This window comes from Petromyzon marinus, chromosome 74, assembly GCF_048934315.1.
Source record: "Petromyzon marinus isolate PM22_M1 ecotype Great Lakes invasive population chromosome 74, UKy_Petmar_22M1.pri1.0, whole genome shotgun sequence".
In the NCBI taxonomy this organism is placed as follows: domain Eukaryota; kingdom Metazoa; phylum Chordata; class Hyperoartia; order Petromyzontiformes; family Petromyzontidae; genus Petromyzon; species Petromyzon marinus.
The window spans coordinates 4,078,069-4,103,033 of record NC_133740.1 but is presented as its reverse complement, the minus strand read 5'-3'; the positions used below and the strand labels follow the sequence as shown (position 1 = coordinate 4,103,033).

Genomic DNA, 24,965 nt, shown 5'->3' with positions numbered 1-24,965 from the left:
AAACTTTATACTTACGCACTCCAACCCAAAAAAAACCTATCAATATTAGCTGCTCTTTTACAAAAGGCCTTTGATTCTTCGAGCGGAGAGCACTTGACGGGAAGTGGGAGAGGTAAGATAAGGGGGGGGGCTGAGATAGGCAGAGGCAAATGCTTGGATTGCTTTTAAGGTGAGAGGGAGATCTTGGAGTTGAGAATATGATGGGAGCCATTGGATGGATCTGGGGGGGTATTGGGGAGATGTAAACTCTGTTATTGGTTCGATGGGAGTGGTGGTTTATGGCATTGTGAATTATTTGGTTCATTGGCAAAGGTAGCATTGTTATTAATTTGTGTCGGCAGCATTCTTAATCATTTGTTGGCAGGAGGAGCAGGCTATGCATTAGTCGTTCCTGACAACAGCAGTAAGAGCCGGGTTTAGTTTGGCTCTAGCAGTGCCATTGTTTGCAGTGTTGGCTGTAAGCCTTGCTTGACACCGTCTGTGTGTGTGTGTGCGCGCGCGCGAATGCATCCCACAGGCCAGGCTGGCGCTGGCCAGACTGACTATACGAAAGCCTGGGAAGAGTACTACAAAAAGCAGGGTAAGTTTGCTGATTTCTAGCCATCACCAACCACTCTCCTCTGGGTCCACAATGACCAGGGTGTTCAGCGCCAGGCTTTAACCCGAAGCTGAGTGTCTTGTTCTTTTGGATGGTTCATAATGGCCACGTTAGCCACAAAGGCCTGTGAGGTCTCAGGTTTCAGCCTTTTGATTGGGTTTTCTTGTTTGGAGGAGTCTAATGGCTAAACATCATCTTCACATATGCTCTTCATTAGCTACATAACTATGCATGAATACATGTATTAATATATGTTATTATGCAAATGATACCTGCACAAAATATTGCCTATGATATCCATCTATTACATGCGTATGATATATGAATGACCCCTCTAGGCCAATGAAGCCATGACAACTTAACAAACGAGACGAAGTTTGAGTGGTCTTCTGCACGTAGCAGAAGCATTCGAAACAGTTACTCATTGGGGTTGCCAGACTTATAGCATGGTGTGAACCATTACACCACCAATATAACTCGTATCATAAAAATCTTCATACTACTAAGTGTGTGTAGTTATTATATAGGGGTGCCATGGTGGTGAGATGTTAACTTCCTCACCTGGTATACAGGAGGTTGTGGGTTTGATCCCAATCCTGACGTCTGTATATTTTGAGTTTGTATGTTCTCTCCTTGGTCGTGTGGACTTTTCTCCGTGTCGTACAGTTTTTCCCTCCACGTTTTAGAAACACGCTTTTAAAGTATGTTGCTGCTATAAATTTCCACGTGATAAGCCACTTCGTTGAGCTATCATTTGTGACCAGGTTGCTTCTGACAGAGCTATTTAGCTCAGTGGGCCACGTACCCCCCCTTTACTTGACCCAACGTGGTTCTGAGATATAAATGTACGAATAACGAGCATCATTATTTTAACCAATTGTCCATTTTGTGAGGTATCCGAAGTAGCTCATAACTGCAAGCGATTTGTGGGTACCGTCTAATGCATTATAAAGAGCGGTGATGTGGTCCATGGGTAGCTCCATTGACGCTTGTTCATCTTCTTTGGTTCTTTCGGTAAAGTCACGTAGAATGAGAATAAAATAATAAATTGATAAAATAACACAATAATATTCTCACGACGTTTCGGCCACAACACAAGCGGCCTTCATCAGGTGAAGGGACGAGACTGTCTGTTAGGACAGCGCTGGAGTGAAAAAAAGCCACTTTCAGGTCACGACCTTTAAGCTGTGTCAGAAGAAACGTCGTGAGAATATTATTGTGTTATTTTATTTTATCAATTTATTATTTTATTCTCATTCTACATGGTGACTTTACCGAAAGAACCAACGAAGATGAATCCTTGCAGTCACGAAAGCTTTAAATCGAAATTTGACGCTTGTTCCATATGCTTCACGGTTTAAATTCAGCAGGCCCATCCCCTGGTAATCGTCCGTGGGTGTATATTAACCTCAACATTCGTCTGCCCTCCCGCCTCATTGCGGACGTTCCAAAATGACCGTGGACATCCCCATATATATAAAATATACATTTGTGAGCCTGTTCAAAATGTTTAGCATACTTCCCGACATGCAACAAACTTTGAATTTGGCATCTGGGTACTTTCCAGACTGTACACCATGCAAAAATTATAAAAATAGACTTTTGTATTTTTTGGGGGGGTCGGGGGGGGGGGTGCAATAATGCATATATTTAGCACGGCAAGTGAGCAGTGCCATACAAATGTGTCGCAGGTCTAAGGTGTTCTTCGCGCAGCATTGCTTTATTATTTCAGTCGTTTACTGCCGTACGCACCCTGAAAGTTGTGCGTGTCTGCAGCAAGCGCGTGTACGTGTGTAGCTATGGTTAGCGCGTGTGTGTGGGGGAGCGGTAGTGTAGCGGTTAGCGCTACGCTGCGCTACGAACCCGGCGACCCGAGTTCGATTCCCGCTCACGGTCACCACCGGTGACGATTATTTGAACCGGTCCTGGGCCCTCCCCTAGGTCGACTCAGCCTCAAACGAATAACTCGTGTGGTTGTGTGTGAACATCGCCACTCGGGGGGCAAAGGCGGCCGGGCGTGGTGAATCCAAGTCCCGGGCGAAGCCGGGAAGTAAAGCTAGTAATTCATGAGGAGAAGTCCATTGTGTGTGTGTGCCAGTGTTGTTTTGTACGTTCATCGCCTCCCCTCCCCCCCCCACCCCGTTCCATCCAAATTGAGCAAATTCGAAAAATATACGCCACCGCAAATGAATCGGTTGGGATATACACGCGGCAACATTTCCCCAGGGCTGCGAAACTACCGCAGGACTGCGCGCTGAAACGTCGGAAGCGCGCGCTGAACGTGTAACCGCATAATTAAGTTGCGTGCGGGTTTTTTTTCCGCCCCCCCCGCTACCTCCACAACAGGCCAGGCCGCCCAGGCGGCCCAGGCGGCCCAGGCGGCCCAGGCGGCCCAGGCGGCGCAGTCGGCGCCACCGGTGGCCGCTCCGCAGCCGGACTATTCGGCGGCCTGGGCCGAGTACTACAGGCAGCAGGCATCCTACTACGGGCAGGGACAGCTCCAGGGCCCGCCCGGCTCCGCGCCCGTCGCAGGCCCGCCCGGTGTCGCCGCCGCCGCCCCCTCGTCGCCGGCCAATCAGCAGCCTCCGCCGCCCGGCCAGCAGGCACCACCGGTAACCGCGGGCGTCTGGTAGCAGCAGCAGCAGGTGTAACGGCGGCAGTGTTGTAATAACCACCTTCAGCAGTGTCATCAGTAAGGTGTAGTAGAAGCAGCAGCAGCAAATGTAGCAGCAGTATCATTTGTTAATGCATCAGCAATAGACGCAGCAGCAGCAGTTTAATGCAGCAGTATCGTAATCTGAATCTTTACTTAGACTGGAGGAATCCGATGAGCTATGATATCATAAGTCGATGGAGCAGAAATAGATGTAGAAGCGGCAGAAATAAGTAGTATTTAAAATTTTTTTATAAACACGCTTTGAAATGTACCGTACTAGTAATGGAAGGACTCCAGGAAGTGGCCCCGAAGCTTGCCATAGCGTAAGGGACCGTGGACAATTAGACCCAAGCCGAAACATAACATATAAAAAATAATGTTTTGAAATATATGTTTTATATTTTCTGACAGAATCTAGTATTGTCATCAGTATGACATAAGTATATCAAGTTTGCAGTAGATACCGCATTGGGAAGTGGGTAAAAATTGAGTTGCAAGATTTGAGGATACAACAACAACAGACGGAGTGAGTTAAATAAAAGCGTGTAAAATAGATGTAGCTGCATTGTCATCAATGTTGCAGCAGCAGTGTAATAACCATCTTCAGCAGTGTCATCAATAGGTGCAGCAGCAAAATAATAAACAGCTTCAATGAGGGCACATCCTACAAGCAGCAGGTGTCACCAGTAGCTGTAGCAACAATGGAATCAATATCCACAGCTTCACTTGTGTATCAGCGTCGTCGCCAGATGGAGCAGAAACAGATGCCGTTTTAGCAGCAGCAGCAGCAGCAAAATAATTATTTGCAGCAGTAAAACAGTGATACCTCTCTCTATACGCAGGGGATGTGTTCCTGGAGCTTAATTCGTATCCCGAAACGTCGTATGTTGAATAACGTATAACGTTAATGATATGAAGATGTGTTCCCATCCTCTCGTAGCTTACCATTTAATACTATAAACACTTAATACATTTCCATTCATATGGTAAACAAAAACTTTATACTAAAAATAATATTATATTTTATACTGTACTGTATTTAAACTAAAAGCTGACATAAATAATAGAAACACCATGTACTGTAAGATAAATTCAAATTAACCGGTGTAGTCTTGGGTGCAGTCACAAAGTTGCATTGCCCACCAAACGTAACTTGGTGGGAGTAGCTGCGTGTCTTTTGGCCGAGAGAATGTAAACACTCAGCGACCCATTGTGATGTGCAGCGCTATTACAACTTATTCTTATATCGTACTGTCGATGGACAGTTGTACGAGTTATTTCATTCAGTGCATTTAATATTTAACTTTATTTGCTACCATGTAATATAATGGTAACATATCCAAGGTTCGTTATACTGAACCTTCGCATATATGGATTATTTGCATATCGAGGTATTACTGCAGTGGTGTTTTTGAGTCGATGTTAATCAGCCGTGTCACCAGTAGCAACATCAGCCATATCATCAATAGCTGGTAACAGTAGCAGCATCCGTAGTCGTATGGCAGTAATATCCACTCGCCAGCGCCCTTGTAATGAGGCAGCAGCAGCAGCTGCTGCATCATTAGCAGCGGTAAACCCTTGGCAGGCGAGCGGCACCAGCGGTTAAATTAGCAACGTCAACAGAAATAGTTGCATTGTGGCGACTGTTCCTAGTGCTCGCCAGAAGCGCTGTAATATGCGTTGGGTGGCAACAGCAGCAGCAACATCAACGCCTACACCATCATTATGGGACCTCTCTTACAGTTGTTGGCACTCAAGATTCTTAACCTTTCCCCTTGGTCCCCCCCCCCCCTCCGTTGCTAAATGTGTGGTGGTGCCCTTGACAGGCATGTGCAGGTGGTGTTGCCGTGGCCATTTGCCGCGCATGTTGAATTATGTTCTTTTTGTGCTGTTCGTTCATTTGAGAGGGTCGGGAGGCAAAGGGTGGGGTTGTGTTTTAAGGTAGGGTGCTGCAAGGGCTGCCAGTGCAGACACAGCACGAGGGCCGTGGCACATTTTCTATGTTCTCCCCTTGTCCAGCATGAGTTTTCTTCCGTAGCTAAACAAAAAAAACCGCGTATAATGCAATTGGTAGTGGTGAAAACATGCCGATACTAAAAACAAAATCCTGCAAAAATGACAGTTGATCATCGATTATCCGGCTTCCAACATTATCCGGCAGTCCCGGGAAAAAAACCTTTCCAAAGGCTGTAACCAGTCCGGCGATCGTCAACCACATGTTGCTGAAACAAGAGCGTAGTAGTACGTACGTACATCGCCCCGTGATGCAGGCTCTTTGAGATTTAAGTAGTGAGCACGGTACAGTAAATACAGTGACTTTTTATAGTAGTCAATCTTGATTTGAAGCTTTCGTGACTGCAGGAATCCTTACTCTTTGTTTTTTTTCGGTAAAGTCACGTAGGTAGAAAAAATAATAATGGATCGCGACGTTTCGATCGCAACACAAAGCGGCCGTCATCAGGTGTGAAATAAGCACAGCAGCAGGACTGCCGTCGTAGGAGAAAGAGCTGCTGCCCAAACCAAGGGTAAGTGGGCGATTAGCGTGTCAGTGTGAGATGGCCCACACCACCGTGAGGCGTGCCAGTAAGATATTTATTTTTGTCTTTGTTTATTACGCCAATTTCACATAATTGACAAATGTAAACACGAAAAAACACAGCATCTAAATACATGTTCGTTTAACACGTATCTGTGTGCACAATATGCTTTTTTTAAATACTGTAGTGATTAGTGCTTATCTGCCGTTTTTGAAAATCCGGTACCTCCTTTCCCCGCTGAAGCTGCCGGGTAATTCAGTAGATCATCGATTGTAATCGATGATCTAATGAACTCCATTGGGATTTATACATCACAATATTATTTCCCTACTTTTCAAAGGCTTGGCAGGATACCGTTTGAAAAAGAGACTTAAGAATCGGGCTTGTTCCTGGGTTCAAACAAGTGCGAAAGCCTTCAGGATTGTCTTTGTGCGTTTTTATGGAGATGCTATTAACATTCGCTTACAGGCAGTGGCTGGAAATTATTTGCAAATGCATGAGCAGGACACAGCCGGTGTAATTTGCCATCAGCGTCCGATGGCAAATGATCAAGGGCAAAGGAGGACGTCGCAGTGTCAACAGTAGCTTTTGCTTGTAACAGCATGTCGTGTGGCAACAGTTGACCTAGCAAGAGAAGTTAACCCGTGTGTGCGTGATATGATCAGGTGGTGCGAGAGTGTGTGTGAGTGAGTGTGTGTGTGCAGAATTTGGAGCAGATGGAGATGCCAAGGGCCACACTGTCCCCCCCCCCTCCCCCCCGTGTCTCCTCGCTGTGTCTCCCGCATTGACTACGCTGCATTAATGGCGTGTGCCTGTGTGTGTGTGTTCGTGTTGTGCAGGGCCAGTAGATTTTGGGGGCGTTGCTGTTGGCTGGTGTGCACGCCGTTGGGGGATTGCAGTTTTATACAAAAAATAGAAAGTGTAAAAAAAACAAACACCACCACACCTACACGCTTCACCATGCTGGGGGCCCCTCTCCTCCCTCTCATCCCCTTCTCTGTAGAAAACATCTGTTTGAATAAAAATGCAGTCGGGGGCAGCCTTATCACAACACCGTTGATTTTCAATTCCTAGCTTTTGCTTCGTTCTCCTGTTATCGGCATTATGCTCGGTGAACCAGTTGAGCAGCGTTAGGTTATTTTTTTTTTTGGTCATGGGGAAGGGACAATTAAGGGGGGCAAATCGTGTGTAGTGTGAGATAATGCTGCTTGCCTGTTCTTAGCAATAGGGTTAAGAGGCAGCCCCATCCCTCACCTTAAGTTTGTCTCCCCCGTTTTGGTGGTCGCCTCTCCCCCCCCCCCGTGAACTCGCCGTGTGATCCCCAAAACCCAAATCTCTTTTGGCAGTCGGCAGTGTTTTTTTACTGCAGTGCGAGGCACCGTCAAACGCGGTGTAAATTTGTGTGCATAGGTTTTTCACGCTAACACTGTGTAGCTCCCCCTCCACGCCCATCGACGCATTGCCGGGTTGTGTTTACCCCGTTGCTGTTTGGAAACCCGTCGTCGTCCCCCCCGCCCTCCGTGCTTTTATTCGGTTCTTGATAGAAGCTTCTCCCCCGTCAAGTAGAGCAAAAGCGGACGGACGTCGTGCCAACAGCACCGCGCATGGTTGTACAACTACCGACGGTGCAACGTCGTTTGAGACTATGCATCGTGTGACCTGTTAGTGCGCCCCAGGCCCCCCCCCCCCCCCCCCAACACAGTGACGGCAGCACTGGGTCGTCAGGCACGGATTTTTGAACCTTGGTTAAGAGTTGATTTTCTTCTTATTAAACATTCCAACTGAAATCCCGTTTTTAGTAATACGCAACGCGCGCAGTATGCACACGCGCCCGCATGGGACACGCTGCATTGCTTAATGCCACTGCATTTGCAGTCCAGAGGGGTCGATCTCCGATCTCCCGACTCGGCGATTAGGCAGGTCTGCGTGTGGGTGGAGTAAAGTTGCGCGGGTTACTCCCCCACCTCTTCCCCAAGACGGTGTTGCCAGCGTTGAGGAGTAGACCCAAATTACACCCGGTGGGGAAGGTGTCTCCTCTCTCTCTCTCTCTCCCCCTTTTTGCCAGCAAAGGTAGCAGCAGGAAATTGCAGGACCGCACGTTTTAGCTTTTTTTTAATGCAAACTTTGTTGAGCAACAGAGTAGCCACACACGGGTGTGCCACACGTCGTGGTAATTCCACACGGTAACAACACGGGGAGTTCTTTGGAGATTTTTTTTTGTATCTAGGGTGTTATTTTCTTTCTGATTTATTTTCATTTCTTCCCCCCCCCCTCCACGTCCTCGTCCATCCAGCACCACCACCTCAACCTTTGACATTTTATACGGTGGGACAACAGTTTCAGGAATGGCGCCATGGAAGTGGGGGGGGGGGGTGGTGGCAGTCACACCGCGCACGCCATTTCTTGACAGCGGCAGCACTGGTCACACAGACAGTGGCTGGGGAGGCTCCGTAGCAAAAAAAAAAAACCAGAATGTGACACGACTGTGTGTACGATGCGTTTTATGTCGTTGAATAAATGTTTGTCCCAAAACAAACCCCGGTTTTAACCCCCCCCCCCCGAGTCGTCGGTGCTCCTTGGCGGTGCTGCGACTGTGTGAAGTTGCGGAGTGTTGCTTGACCCCCCCCCCCGCCCACCACCCCCTGCTCCGTGCAGCGTGTTTGCATTCTATTAAAGTGAGGTCTCTCCCGTTTTCGCCTTTCTCTGCAGCGTGTTTTAAGTCATTTCCAGTGCGTGTCTCCTGCCGTGCGATGTGCCCTTGTGCCCCCTTCCGAGGCCGTTTTAACGCATCAAAGGTCTTTTTTTTTTCCATGCCGCTGCCCACCGGTTGTAAAATTGGCCTCAAAAGTTTTTACCTCGTGTATGTTTGCGAGCTTTTTAAGATTCCTACTAAGCTTTTGTTTGCCTTGTCTAGTCTAAACATGGCTTGAGCATCATATATGCAGCGCGTCTGTGTGCGCGCGTGTGTGAGCACAATTTATTAGGGTGCTTAAATTTAACTCGATTGGCGAAACATGCGTAAGTGTTGGTGATCTCAGGCGTAGACATTTTATCACCAAATCGGTCGTAAAACTGGATTAACAGATGTTCTCCTTTACAAGGACAATGGGATGCCTTGTACAGAGCCGCAAGAGCCTCCTCGTGCCGAACTGCTGCAGGACAATATTTGGAGCACTTTATTTATCTTTGTGCGCGTAAATATGTTGTGTGGCTTATCTGTGAGCTATGCGAAGCCACCCCACCCTACCCAGCGAAAGGAGCCTATGTGTTAAACTAAAGGTTTCCGAGGGCGTTAATTAACGAGAGAAATACCCATTGTGTCCACTAGCATTGGGCTATCCTCTTGGATATTAACTCGTGGTCCTACAAGTAGAATAATGTACAACAATTGGCTTGTCTTTGTACAGCTTACGATTGCTCTCGTCCATGGGCTCGAGGAGAAATGGGGTGGCAGCTTGAGTTGGCAAAATTCATTCTTGCCGATTCCTCTGTGTAGACAATCGAATCGTGGTGGGCCCAACTAAATGTGTAAAGGTTGTGGAGCATTTAATTAACTGTCATTGGTCATGTGAAGGAACTAGTAACAATAATTACATTGGTCCTCATGTTTCAGATAATACAAACAGTGAATTCCCCTAATCTGAATAGTGGACACCAGATTGAAATTCATTTATTTAAATGTAACATGTAAAAACACTCATGTAGGAAATTATCAAAAGCAACGTGTGTTTCGTCTCCTGCTCAGCAACATCTAACAAACTATGCGGTCCTCATGCCGAAACGTACATTGAAAAAGCTTTATATTATGTTACACATTGCAAAGTGATTCTCTGTTCGAACCCCGCCCGTGTGCCGCGAGTGTTTTTCCAGTGGAGGCAACGTGCTTGAAACAGGAGATGATGCCCCCCCCCCCTTCCTCCTCTCCCTCACCCCCACAATGGGTTATCAGGGACTCTGTAGCCACAACTATAGTGCAGGCTTTTGGCCTCTTTCCAGGTAAACTAAAAATAAACTTTCTTATTTTACCAGGTAAGGCCCCCCCTGAGCTGCTATGTTTCGCTTTCAGAAGCGACCTGGCTATCACAAACGATAGCAGCCCAACGTCGTGGGCTTATCGTCGCTTGAATATCTATAGCAGCGGCCAATTGCTCTTTAAACGCGTGATGTTGACTTAATGTGGAGGGAAAAACCGGAGGACCCGGAGAACAATCCAGACGGCCGCAGGGAGAACAGGCGTCGGGGTCCATGACCTCTGTATAAACCAGGCAAGGGAGATAACGTCTCGCCACTGTGGCTCTCAAAATTTAGCTATGCGACATCCATCCAATGTTTGTGTGAACTTTCACGCACCGTACATAGCCGACCATACGAATTAATTGGGAGATCCGATGTTTTACTCTCTGCCGCGCTAAAATCCGTCTTGTCGCTCCGCTTTTTTGAGCGTCGAGCTGGGTTGCAGTCATCGGCGAATCTCTTGCAGTTTTTAGTTCACGCCGGCGAGTAATTTGTGTCTGTCGTTAACTTTTAAGCCCCATTCACGTCTTTGGAGTAGTTGACGGGTCGCTCTGCGTCCCCTTTAACGTTTTGAAAACATTGACGGCGTTAAAGGTGGTTATGTGTCGCGGCCGCTGATTGCGGTTGTCCAATATCTCCAGTTTTAATTAATGCCTCGGACTTAGTGTAAAGCGACGGACTTTTTTTTTAACACGCTGTGTTGCATATTTAGATCATTGTTAACCGAAGTTCCATGCTTATTGAATGCATTTTGATGCCATTTTGTAGAACCATTGACATGTTGGCGTTATTTTCAGACGTTTTGATGACTAATTTCTCGACAATGTCATTGTGCTTTGAGTATAATGCCATGCTTGTGACTGATTAAAAGTGGTAGTAGTTTGCTTAATAGTTTGAATTAGTGACAGTATTGTTTTGCGTGCAATTAATTGAGCAAAATGCTATAGTTTTTGTGCATTTTTACGTACCACTGCTTGCATTAATTAGCCCTTTTGTATAAAGTGTCTTGCCCAGTCAATTTTACATTAGATATATTCACATTTAATATTACCTAGTTATTGCTGAAGTCAACAGTGTATCAATGCTTTGATTACTAACTAGAGTCTTTATTTTCTGTTTTTATTTCGTGTTTTTTTTAGGGAGGTGAGTATCATAGCTTGATTTACCCCCCACAGTGTTTAAATTTGGTAACAAAGGCCACCTAATGCTTTTGTTTATGTGCTCTTAAATTGATGACATGCATTCGATAATTTGCTGTTTTAATGCAGGACAGTTTTTGAAACGTATGCATGTGCACTTAAAATTTCAGATTTTGTTTACAATATTTTGGAATCCTGTTCATTTTTCAATATAATGAATGCATATATACAGCATGAAGTGCAATCATAGTTACTATGTATGCTTTCTCTTCTCCGGAGAGTTTAATTTTGACGAATGTAATATTTTCCAAAGTCTTTCAAATGCATAGTGCTAATTTTGTGAGAACAGTAGTACGTTGTTTCAATGCCTATGAAAGTAGATATTGTTACACTAGAGAAATGCTGTCGTCAGCGGAAATCGTACAGATTAGTTTAATGCTGTTGCCTGTGATCGGTGTAAGTAAAACATTTTTACGCAAAGTATATCTTAAAGAAAAGTCGAATTCCAGTAACTGCATATTTTTTTTGCGTCAGTACAATTCCTCTCAATTGGTCTCTTCAATTCCATTTTTAGGCTGTTTTCTCAAGTTTCTCTCAAGGTGAGTTGTGGTCACCTGGTTGACGTTTTTTGTTAACAAATGTTAGCTTGTAATCATTTGCCGTCACGCAGCGTATGACTTGATAAACGGTTTTGCCGTGACGTCAGCCGATGGTGCTGTGTCTCATGCCATTGCCTAAGTGGTCTGTGCGGCCAAAGACAACTGAAATTGCTATGTTTCAGTTTGACGCCAAGTCGAAACGCTTTTAACGTATTTCAGAGAGATGTTTTTCTTAGATCTTGTCCAGTTTTGTTGATTTACCTTTGAGCCACCTATGCGTCAAGGTGAGAATGATGTGTGCCGTTAAAAGCATGACCGCTCGGTTGAGCATAGTTACTCTCGTTAAGTTTCGGCAGGTCGTGTTTTGATGTCCTGCAATTTAACGTCACGTTAGAATATCGCCGTTTTGCCGATGTTACCGTAGAGACTGCAAAAGCGTTGCTTTTCACGTGCGCCAAGTACAAAGAGGTTTTTTTGTTTGTTAAATTTAATCGAAAATTTTAAGATCGCTCATCGTTGTGAATGCATATGAGCGGTGTTGGCTTGTTCCCCCTCTCCCCCCCCCCCCAAACCCTCCGCATTGCTCTTAAAAAAAAGAACCTGGTTCAATTAACGAGCATTTTAAAGCAAGTGATAAAGAGTGGCTTCGGGTCAGCGTGGTGATTGGTGGTGGTGGTGGTGCTGCTGTGGTGTCGAGTCGCGATGGCACAGCGAGCGTTGTTGTTCTGGCACAGATGTTGCAGTAGCTTTCCAATCTTGGAGCCGTCCCCCCCCCCCATAGGGAGTTCTGTGAGTATGGACTCGACAAAATGTCAATTTGCAAATCTGTGAAAAAAAGTTAATCGTCACAATCGTGCATTTCTAACACCGCCGCCTTAATGTTTATGCCGCATCGTCGTAACAGTGTGCATTGAATCTTGCCGTTGTAGTCTATGTAGTGTATCTTTTAACAGTTGCAATTATCCAGTGACTAATTGAACATTTAATATCTGTAATGTATGATTCTAAAAAAAGTCTTTGCAGTTACAATGTGCAATACAGCTGTTGCCATTTTTACGTATTATTGAAGTTCTGTTGCAGTATTTTCCAATTAATTGCGCTGATTTTATATTTTATGCTTGTCTTAAGTATATAAAATGTTAGATCTTCAAAGTAATGTCCAGTTCTTTCCGGTTTAAAATATCTTGTTAGTCTAGAAAATGCTAACTTTCCACAGCAAATATGTTTTTAATATGCTTACAGTAATGCAAGTGTTTATTTTTTATCAATGTTATTTGTAGTGTTTATTTTAAAAAAATAACTATTGACAAATGCCTTGTGCATATACGCCCCCGAAAAGTTGGTAAACGGAAAAAAAAGTTGTGATTATTTCTTCCTTAACTACTGTGTGCATTTCAATGCCTCCTCCTCCTTTCCCCAAGCCCTCGTACCCCAGGGGGACCAATCCCACGTGCCCAACAAGTTAGTAATTGTCAGTGCTTGGCATATGCATTGCCCGGTTCTCTTTGAGTTTTAAATGTGCCAGTTAACAAAATTAATTGGAATTTTACAACCAAAATTGATAGCAGTCTTTCTGGCTGCGACCTGTTCTGTTCGTGTCTGCGAGTTTTTTTTTTTAAACTTGGCGGAGATTGTTAATTTTGCAGTTTAAAAGCAATGAATCGTTTGCATTTGTGCTACTGGATTGAAAGTCTTAATGTTTATTTAGTTTCACAGTGCTTTTGAAACTCCTCGCAGAGCTAGAGCCATTTTAACGTCTTTTAAGTTGCGTTAATAGTTTGATGTAGTGTGTGCATGTTGAGCTATGGGTATTTGGTTGGATATTTCACATTGCAGTATTTTAAGTTTTTGTCATACATGATGTGTATACATGTGTAATATATACGTGTGTGTGTGCTACCAGTAAGTGCAAGTTTTGACAGATGCGCCATACTTTTGTACCGACCGAAAGCGAAATAGTGGCCGGGGCAGCAGCTGCTGCTATCATGTTCAAAACGCCCTTTGACATTCCCTTCTCGTGCCTTAGACTAACGCCGTTTTAACAAGCGAGATCCTCGGGCAACGCGGCACGGGGAATTTCGCGACGCGTGTAAGTAAACGCGTAGCTTCAGCGGGTCTCTCCCAAGCACGCCCCTCCAGGAGATGGCCACGGCCAATTCGGTTCCGTCACTTGCCGCACCTCGGCTTGTAAAGGGCAAACTCGCTCTTGGTTTCTGGTCACCACCATATCGGGCTTTAAGGCTCCCCCCCCCGCCAGTCATCCCCGTGGTTGACAATGGTCTGGGCACCACTCCAATGCTTAGTCTCCGAGCTGCCCGTATATTTTTTCAAAGTGGAATCGTGAATACGGAGCCACACACAAGAAGAAGACCCCCTTTGGTTTACAGTGGAGTGTTAGTATCGTCATCATCATCACCACCTCGTTTTCTCTCCCATGCGTTTTCAGGTTTTATCGGCACTATCTCCCGACGCTTGTTTCTCTCTGCACGCTTGGGCAGCTCCTCCTTTTGAAATTGAATGACTGATAAGGCTCCCATTGCGCGCTGAGTGAAATCTCGGTGCCGAACTCCAAAAAGCATCGATAGCTATACAGCACAACCCATGGGAACCTACGTGGCACAGCAGCAGCATTAGAGATTTCACAACGCACAGGTGTTGCAGCATTGCATGTACACAGCTCAAAGGAGAATTGCTTGCGGCCGTGTCATTTTCGATCACCAACAACGTGCGGCCATTCCAACCGCACAGCAGTGACACACAGCTGTAGACCGGTTGTTTTCATAAGGACTCGTACGGTAAAGGCCATCGGATGTTCCCCGATTGCCATATATGTATATGCCACTGGAAGCATCGCGTGGAGAGGGCTTGTCTTTACACCATTGGGGGTGGGGGGGGTGGGACCATTACCACTGCCAGTGAATGATGTTAGGCACCTACCTGCCTTGGCAGCATGGTTTGGTGCCTTTATAGTGATATGCTTATACAGCAAGCTTGCCGACAGGCTAATATAACCATTTGTGCGGCAGCATTTTCCTCTGGAAAGGTGCGGTGTAGTTTTATTCTGTGGCGGTGTGGGATTTTTCTCGGCACACAAATGAAAAACTCTCTAAAAAGGGAGAATTGGCAGCAGCCTCACAAAGTATTAAGGCGTTTTTTGGCACCTTTTAAGGGTCCAACTGCATCACCGATGACTGCAAAGACAAAGATCCCCCCCCTGTATAACCTAAACAGACTGACGGGGCAAGTGCTGTTAGCGAGGAGCAGTAGCTGTGAAGCTTGGCATGGGTACACTGATGGGTGGGTGCCCAGCAACCACGCCCGACCACGTTTCTCCAGTGGCGATGTTTGCTACACACCGCATCGGGTACTCATTTGAGGCCGAGTCTCGACCTAGGGGAGGTCCTGGGCCGGTTCATATTATCGTCGCTGATGTTGGCTATGAGCGTGAATCGAACCCAGGTTACCGGCTTCGTAGCACCGTGTGCTTACCGCTACACCACAACCACTTCCCATACCCATTATTGCACACGCAGACGCGTGCATAAAACATATCTTTAAAAAAAAACTCGAGCGTGGAAATTAGACTGAGGGGTCCATGTATCCTGCGTCCACTGGTGGATCTTTCACTATCCTGTAGCAGGAGACCAAAATCACTTCATGCGAACCAAAATTCCCACAGCGACACAAATTATCCACCAAGCCAATGCAATCCTCGGCGGAGTCACCTTCACTTGCGTATGGCCACTGCGCCCATTTGTTTGTTGTAAATGCAGTTCCAGCCCAGTGAGGTGTACACAGTCTGTTCTATAACGCCACGTGTCATTTTCATAACGCAAATTGGATATAGACAATGTGATGAATGTAATTGGGGAACACGGTTTTTGTAACACGGATGCGAATTGGATATATAACGCAATCTGAGCTAACGGAACCACGTCGCGCAAGTATAAATAAGTGGCCGTGCAGCGGCTGCCTTGGGGTAGCATCATCGCAGGAGACATAGGGATACTGCTGGATACATCTAGATTCTCCCCACCGGGCGCCCGCTTTACCCCCTATATTATCACAATATTTTTCCGGTGTTCTTCAGGTACATAACCACCGCCACGTTATAGGAGAATAACGGTGTTTTGGGTTAGATTGCACAAGTATTTTTGTGTCATTAACCCACCGCTACCCAGCAGCCCATTAGTAAGTTTTGTCATGTAAACAAAGTTAACTACAGCCCACCGGTGTGTTTGGGAGTAAATCGACAACGTTGTCTAGACCAACATTTTAACTCGCCGTAATTAATTAACCCCCGTGACGGTTCTAAAACACAAGAAAGGTAAGCTCGTGAGTGTGCGCGCTAGCGTCATACGTAAAACTGAACGATTGTGAGACATTACCTGCAAATTACTGAATTAAAATCTACTTAGCGCCCCCACCCCCTCTCTCCACCCCCTACTGGCAGACAATATCCATCTGTGAACAACGCCTTGTCTTATAAAAATGGCGCAAATGCCAAATGTACCTAATTATTATTTGTGCCGATTACACTTAAGCGGTGGTTAATTAGGTTTCGCGAGAGAGAGAGAAAACGCATTTCACGTCATGGTATGGGCCTAAAAATCCCAAAGCTGAAACGTATCCACAGGTAACTCTGTTACACAGCAACCATCGCTCCCTTATTGCAACAAAAACAAACCTGGAAGGACCCCCCTGACAATGAGAAAAAAACCGTATTTATCTTAAATGTAATAAGACCTCCACTCAAAGGGCTATTGAAACATTTTACACTAAAATAAAATGCAAATAATTCAATGTCTTTGCAGTAATAAAATCACCTCTTAAACACACCGAGCCCCCCCCCCCCCCCATAGCGTGCCAAATCACTGCCAGCAAGGCATTCCAAATCTTTTGGGGGAGCTCTCGGGAAGCCCCCCCCCGCCCCCCCAGGGTCGAGCGCAAGAGCTGAGGCTGGGAGAGTAGTACGGCCTGCTCTGAAGAGCGGTGAAGCTTTCCTTGGGTAAACTAGCGGTAGAATAATTATCACTCGCGGTGGTAAATGCACCTTGGATGAACGTTGGAAGTTCTCTTTCCCGCATTACGCGATTCCACCCTTGCACGGTTACTTCATCGCCTCGTCTACCTCCAGTGGAACTTTATCTCCCACTCGCCCTCCCCACTTTTAAGTGTTTCTGCATTGTCTGTGTGAGACCAACAGGACTGTTCCTTTATTTTTTGAGTCTGCAGGTCGGCTTGTGGAAGTATTTGTGTGTAGCGTCAACTATGTCCTTCCCGCTTCTACACTTGCCAACACAACTTTTATTGCCACTTTAAAAAAACAAAATGACTTCAATTTTGAAATGCTTAGGAGTCATTGGGGGTAAAAAAAAACCAAAGTTTTTGCCCAGAAACGCTCATGTACAAGGTTGGTGGAATACATACAAATATTTCGAGATAACTGCAGTTAAAATTATTTAAATGCATGAACACAATTTCAAACAAGTCGCGCAACACTTTTGCGTTTACGTTATTTTATCCAAAATTGTTAAAGGGATGAGTCGTATACACGATGGCATGTTAACAAAAAATGCTGACTGAAATTTTTCCGTTTGATATTGATCACCGAATTTCAATTTATAAAGTTGCATTTGAAGTGAATATGGATAACTGCACAAATATGGACAGTGTTAGGAAGTCCTTTTACGATATCATTTACTCGCAGCTTTACCAGTTAATTGAACACGTTGGCTGAATTTGAATGTTTCGAGTCTTAAATGCAATAATTCAAATGCTTAAATGAACTAACTGCCTAGGACATGGAAATCATTCTCCTTTGTATGTCTGTCCATGTGTGAAATCAATAAATTGGGGACCGACGATTATTTTTTTCTCTCGATCTGTTTTGCTCTGGAGCTGTCGATGCACTGTGGCACATTCCTGTAGCGGCGTGCAGCAATGTGGTTTATGTGAAGAAAAGGCAGCCTTCCACAAGCCAGGAAAACCCAGACTTGTGTGTGTGTGTTTTGCACTGTCCGTTAGCCAACCGTGCTCATTGGAGGACAACTAAACAACAAAGCAGTTCTAAAGAAATTAGTTTTCAATCTCGTTGATTTGAAAGTGCATCGCTGCAGTGGCTTGATAGGGTGGTGGTGGTATGTCCGTATTTTCGCACTACATAGCCAACCGTGCTTAACGCAGTTGTGGGGGAAGGACATCAAAAGCGTTTATAAAATGAGTTGTCAATCTCGTTGATTTAAAAGTGCATAGCTCCAGCAACTTGCTAATTTTGCAAGAGCGTTCCAGACAGCCGAAGAAGCTTATCCGACAGCTCCCGAGTTATGTGGTGACCGCCGTCTTTGTTTGACGGTTAGCCGAAAGCCACTGCTGCTGCTGCTGTGCCTGCGAGGATGACCGGCGTTTGCGTGATGGTTTACGCTCCTTGAGATCGGCGAGGTATCGTGGTTAATTTGTGGCAGGCACTTTGTATGATGATTGCGACCTTATCACGTATTTGTTTCGATTTAAAGCTTTCGTGACTGCAATGATTCATCTTCTTTGGTTCTTTCGGTAAAGTCACGTAGAATGAGACTAAAATAATAAATTGATAAAATAAAATAACACAATAATATTCTCACGACGTTTCGGCCACAACACAAGCGGCCTTCATCAGGTGAAGGGACGAGACTGTCTGGTAGTCACTCCAGCGCTGTCCTACCAGACAGTCTCGTCCCTTCACCTGATGAAGGCTGCTTGTGTTGTGGCCGAAACGTCGTGAGAATATTATTGTGTTATTTTATCAATTTATTATTTTATTCTCATTCTACGTGACTTTACCGAAAGAACCAAAGAAGACTTATTTGTTTGGCAACCGGTAGCTGATGCAGCTCAGGTGAGCACTGTATGGTCCATGGTTGGGATCTGGTCTTAAGGCAGCAAGTATGTCTTGTGTATTCATTCAAGTTAAGTTCTCGATGTGCAAGTTTGTCTTTTCAATATTAAAGCAAAAGATGCACACCTGTGATGCACCACTACTACTAGTAGAAGGGAGCCTCTATTAAAACAACTGAGCTACATTGAGCTCTTTCAGAAGCGACCTGGCAATCACAAATTGATAGCTCACCGAAGTGGTTTATCGCGTGGAAATTTATTGCAGCCAAATACTCTAAACGCGTGTTTCTAAATGGAGGCGGAAAACCCGGAGGCCCCAGAGAAAAATCCACGCGACCACATGGAGAGAGGCATGTTGAAGTCCAAATATACAGCAGGCGTTGTCAGGATCGAACTCACGATCTCCTGTATACCAGGCGAGGTAGTTAACATCTAGCCACTGTGACCTCAAGAGCAACGGTTCCCAAACTGGGGCGTGGAACCACCTATGGGTCGCAGAACAAGACCGTGAAATGAACATTGTTCGTTTATAAATTAATCAAAACAATGAACCGACGTTTCTTTAATTCAGAAATCCGAAACAGCATTTCTCCGCAACTCTGGATTTCGCCTGACGAGGCTGGCCGAAATGTCTACGGTACTCTTACAACTCGTGTGTGCTGAACTGGTAACTAATTTGGCATGTTTTGTTTACGTGACAAACCTTACTTTCTAGCCATAACGGTGGCAAGGAGATGTTAACTCCATTGCCTTGTATGCAGGAGGTCGTGGGTTTCGATCCTGACGCCTGTATATTTGGAGTTTGCACGTTCTCCCTGTGGTCGCGTGGAATTTTCTCTGGGTTTTCTGGCCACATTTTACATATTTCAAACCTAAAATGTTATTAGTACTGAATGTTAAATGTATATAATAATACATTTAACAAAATAACCTGATGAAACATGACACAAACGTGAAGCTCAACATTTATTCATCATGATTCTACATTCAATAACCATGTGTGAAAGTATATGAACCTTTAGATTTAGTAACTGATGATACCCCATATTCTTGGTTCTTTCGGTAAAGTCACGTAGAAGTGAAAACGCTGTGGTTTTCACACCTGATGATGATTGCTTGTGTTGCAATCGAAACGTCGTGAGAATTTTAATGTTTTATTTTTATTATTTTATTGTTTCCCTTCTACGTGACTTACCGAAAGAACCAAGAATATGAATCCCTGCAGTCACGAAAGCTTTAAATTGATGATTACCCCCTTGAGCAGCAATAACTGCAACTAAACATTTCCTGTGTCCGTTGGTCAATCTCTCACATGGGAATTGAGGAATTTTGGCCCATTCCTCCTTACAGAACTCCTTCGACTCGGTGACATTTCAGGGTTGCCTTCCCATGGACGGCTCGCTTCAGGTCCTGCCACAACGTTTCGATGGGGTTTAGGTCCGGACTTTTGACTCGGCCATTATAAAACGCAGAATTTCTTCTGCAGCCATTCTTTCGTAGATCTGCTTGTATGTTTAGGCTCATTGTCGTGCTGCAAGACCCACTGCCGGTTCAGCTTCAGCTCACGGACGGGGATGGCCTGACGTTATTCTCTAGAATCCTCTGATACAATGCAGAATGCATGGTTGTGTCGACGAATGATAAGACGGCAAAACAGCTGCAAACTATGACACTCCCGCCAGCATGCTTTGCGGTTGGGATGAAGTTATGTTTGAAAGCAATGTGTTTTTTTGCCAAACAATGTTTCTCATCGAGGCCAAAAAGTTCTACCTTTGACTCGTCTGTCCAGAGAAATATTGTTTTTAGAAGTCTGTGGATTCTCTAATGTGCTCTTTGGCAAACAACAGCCAAACATCAATGTTCTTTTTGGCGAGCAGTTGTTTTCGCTTTGCCATCCTTCCATGAACACCATTGCTATTAGTTATTTTTCCGATAGTCGAGTCATGGACACTCGCATTAACCAAAGCGAGAGTGGCCTGTAAATCATTGAATGTTTTTCTGAGGGTATTTTTGTGACTCTTGGATGATGTTCCTGGAGAGATTTTGGTAGGACGACCCGCTCCTGCGTAGCGATTGTGGTCTTGAACGTTCTCCATTTGTAGATTGTCTTGACGGTGGAGTGGTGGAGCCCCAAATCTTTAGAAATGGTTTTGTAATCTTTCCTGGACTAATGAGCATCAATTGTTTTTTTCTCTGAGGACCTCATTTATTGTGATCCTTAGCATTACCCGTTTCCACACAACCTGTATGGTGAAGACCAAACTCACAAAGTTCCTGATCTTCATATTGGGTGGGGCCTCCCAAACTCACCCCTGAAGGTCTACCTAATTAGTTAAACACCTGATTTTAATTATTCCCTTAATTGAGCTAATGAAACGAGGCGTTCACTTTCTGACATACACTGCACCTTAATTACGCGTTGAATTCATCGTTTTGTTTCAAAATGCATGGAATTTGTTAACATTAACACTTGGATATTTAAGAAAAGGACATCATGGTAAGACTAGAATTTCCATGATTACCATTGGGATTCACACTTTTTTTCAGCACTTGAGAAACATGCGTTAGAGTATTTGCTGCTCTACATTTACACATGATAAGCCACTTCGTTTGGGCTGTGACTTGTGATAGCCAGGTCGCTTCTGAAAAAGAGCATATAGTTCTGTAGTTTAATATTTACGTGACATAAACCATTAAACAAAAAAACTTACATGATGGATATTGGTCGCGAAAGTCTACTGCAACGTGTTGAACCAACACAACAGTGCAGGAAAAAGATCACTCGACTTGCATGAATTAGAAACGTCGCAACAAAGCAGTGCCCAGCCACGTACAACAAGTGTGTTAGAAGGGTTGGAAGCAGAGAGTGAGAGACTGCGACCCTCAAAGAGAATGGCGCTGCCCTCCTCCGTGGTCACCACCACCACCCCCCGGACAAATCGCTGGCGACAGCGGAGACACCGCTACTGGGATGGCAGCGAGAACGGTTCATGCGAACGCTGTCGCAGGAGGTCACGCGTTTGGCACAGCAGTCCTTCGCTGACCATGCGTGATGAATGAATACACTGCACTATAAACTACTATACACTAAGCTATACACTAAACTAAACTGAGCTGTGTAGCTCCTGGCTATCACAAATGATAGCAGATCAACGAAAGTGGCCTATCATGTGTATAGTGTAGGACACATTCCACGTCAGTGGTTCTGAACCTTTACTGCTACCTGCGAAAGGGCATCTCGCACCGCCAGGGGGTGCCTGGACACCAGGTTGAGAACCACTGGTCTACACTATGCACTACTATACACTACCATATACACTACACCTATACACTATACACTACACACCTATACACTTCCATATACACTACACCTATACACTACCATATACACTACACCTATACACTACACACCTATACACTACCATATACACTACACCTATACACTACTAGACACCACTACACACCTATACACTATACACCACCTATACACTATGCACTACTAGACACTACACACCTATGCACTATACACTACCATATACACTACACCTATACACTAGACACTACACTATACACATCCATACACACTACACCTATACACTACTTGACACTACCATATACACTACGCCTATACACTACTAGACACTACACACCTATAAATTATACACTACACCTATACACTATACCTATCTACTAGACACTACCATATACACTACACCTATACACTACACTACACACCTATACACCATACACTACCATATACACTACACCTATACACTATACACTACTATACACACGCTACTATACACTACCCCTATACACTACACTACTAGACACTATACACTACTATAGTATACTACACTACTATACACTACCCTATACACTACACTACTATACACTACGAGACACTATACACGACACCTATACACTATACTATACACTACCATATATACTACACTACTATACACTACGAGACACTATAAACTACACTACTATACACCACCTATACACTACTATACACTACCATATACACTACACTACAAGACACTATACACTACCCTATACACTACTCCTATACACTACACTATTATACACTATACACTACTATACACTACACACCTATACACTACTATACACTACACTATACACTACATTATACACATACACTATACACTACATTATACACATACACTACATTATACACTACACTATTATACAATATATTATACACTATACACTACATTATACACTACACTATTATACAATATATTATACACTACATTATACACATACACTATTATACACTACATTATACACGTATACACTACATTATACACATACACTTATACACTACATTATACACATACACTATTATACACTAAGCTCCGCTATACATTACACTGTCCACTACATTATACACACACTATACATTACACTACACTATACACTACGCTATGGTTGTTGGCGGTGGACGTTCCCTCGGGGAATGGCGCCGCCCTCCCCCGTAATTCGTGGACGAACAAACCCCTGGAAATGCCGGTGCTGGGATGGCAGCGAGAGCGGTTCATGTGAACGCTGTCGCAAAGAGGTCACGCGGTTTGTGCGCCAACGCAAACCCCAAATATGCAGCAGCAGCAGGCATCGTCAGGGTTGGGATCGAACCTACAACCCCCTCCATACCAGGCGAGGCAGTTAACATCTAGCCACCGTGATCGTTAAAGCCGCCACCACTCCCCGACAGCCAATCGGTAACGGTTTGCATCACGTAAGGGGCCGTCCATAAATGACGTAACGGACGATTTTTGGACCTCCCCCCTTCGTCACACGGCGTCACAAAAAGTGAGACCCCCCCCCCTCAAGTATGACGTCACGAAGCTTTGCCCCCTCCCCCCAAAAAATATCTGAAACATGCTTCAAATCGCTTTAACCATTGTCATTGTAGTGCGTAGTTCATGTGGCGCTGTACTGGTGTTGTAGGAGAAAACATTTATTAAAAAGTCTATTTAATTAAGTAGGATGTGTTGTCTATATTTTTTTGAAGTTGTGCATTTTGATGTGACGTCACATTTCTTAATCCCCCCCCATCGTCACACATCGTCACAAATGTCCGACTCCCCCTCGGTGCGTCACGTCATTTATGGACAGCCCCTAAATAAAACATGCCAATTAGTGACTGCTTCAGCACACACCGTGTTGTGCGTTGGGAGAGTAACCCCAGGACAACATTCACAATTTGAGTCCTGTCTTTAAATCCAGCATCATCGGGGGCGATTTTAGCCAGAATTGTAACAACAACAAAAAACCTCTCCTCTCCATGCACACAAACCACACTCTCCATCATCGCGATCAGACCCCCAGTGCTGTCTACACAGTTCCAGCAGCAGCAGGAGTGGTAGTAATTGAGTGCATGTGGTATAAGCCGTGTCATATTTGTATTGTATGTGTAGTGTAGTGAGTTCTGGAGATGTCGGAGACTGATCTTGGGAGGCGACACTTTTATTCACAATACTTTGGCAATACACTCAGGGCGACGGCCCTTCTAACACCACTGCCTTGGGACGTACTGCCTCCGGGCTAGCGTGCCCTAACACGGGGCTACAGCTCTGGGTCCTCCGGCTACGGGTGCCTGGGGGAGGCTACTCTAACCCGACCTAGCCAAGGTGGCCCGCTCGGACCCCGGCCCTCACAAGGACGTCGGGCCGGGGGTTCCCAGGGTCTCGCCACTGGGCCACGCAGAGTCCCGGCCCTTACAAGGGCAGCGGGGCTAGGGGTCCCAGGGTACTATCTAGCCGGTCTTCTTGCTTCTGTCTTCGACTGGCCCCGGACCCTTCCTGGGGTCCGGCTTTTATACCCAGCACCGGTGCGTCAGCCCTGGCCCCGCCCACCTTCCAGAGAGTTCCAGAGGGGGGCTCCGGGAGATCCCAGGACACCCCGCAGCCCCCTCCTACTGGGAGGGGCCCCGGGGGATCCGAGGACACCCGGGGCTCGGGATATTGCGACTGCCCCTGCTGGGACTGCGTCTGCCCCTACAGGTAGGTGGACATAAAATTGGACATCGCCCGTTTATGTCGCTACGCATGTTTATGTGTATAGCGCGAGGCTATCACGAAAGGATAGGCGCTGCTGTGTTTGGTTCGGAGGGCGAAGTTGTTTTGCTGCTGTAGTTTGTTTTTTACACACTTTTATCGAACTTGCCCTCTTGCCTGTTTATATACTTTCAAATTTTTGATGCTTAATATCTTCTTCGGATCTACCAAGCGACTAATGAGTTGAAATTTAATTACAAAAACCAGTCCAGCTCCCGCCGATCTGAGCCCTTTCGTGTTTTATTTTGTACATGATTGTAATTGATACTCTTACATTCCACCCCCCCCCCCCCCAAATTTTAAATAATTTTAGATATGTTTCATTTGCTTTATGCAAGCCACCAACTTTTATATGGCACATGAAAAATTCGTTTAATTCTGAGACTCAAAAGAATGTATGTTCTACTTTTGAGTGCAAATAAGAGTGTGCATTGAAAACCTTCCTGTTTTTACAAAACAAAAT

The 24,965-nt window shown here is 45.1% G+C and overlaps 1 protein-coding gene across 3 annotated transcripts in view; it reads left to right on the top strand.

The window, feature by feature from the left end:
- The window catches only part of LOC116958189 (far upstream element-binding protein 1-like), a 44,428-nt gene extending 27,015 nt beyond the window's left edge, over positions 1 to 17,413 (top strand). For 2 of the 3 annotated variants that reach the window (XM_032980693.2, XM_032980692.2), the window contains 3 exons: positions 518 to 580; positions 2,945 to 3,210; positions 6,631 to 17,413. In XM_032980693.2, coding sequence (XP_032836584.1) covers positions 518 to 580; positions 2,945 to 3,210; positions 6,631 to 6,639 — 338 coding nt within the window. In that variant the 3' untranslated portion in view covers positions 6,640 to 17,413. The remainder of the gene's footprint in view (positions 1 to 517; positions 581 to 2,944; positions 3,211 to 6,630) is intronic. The other variant, XR_004405325.2, reaches the window with a different exon arrangement.
- Positions 17,414 to 24,965: the final 7,552 nt, after the last annotated feature.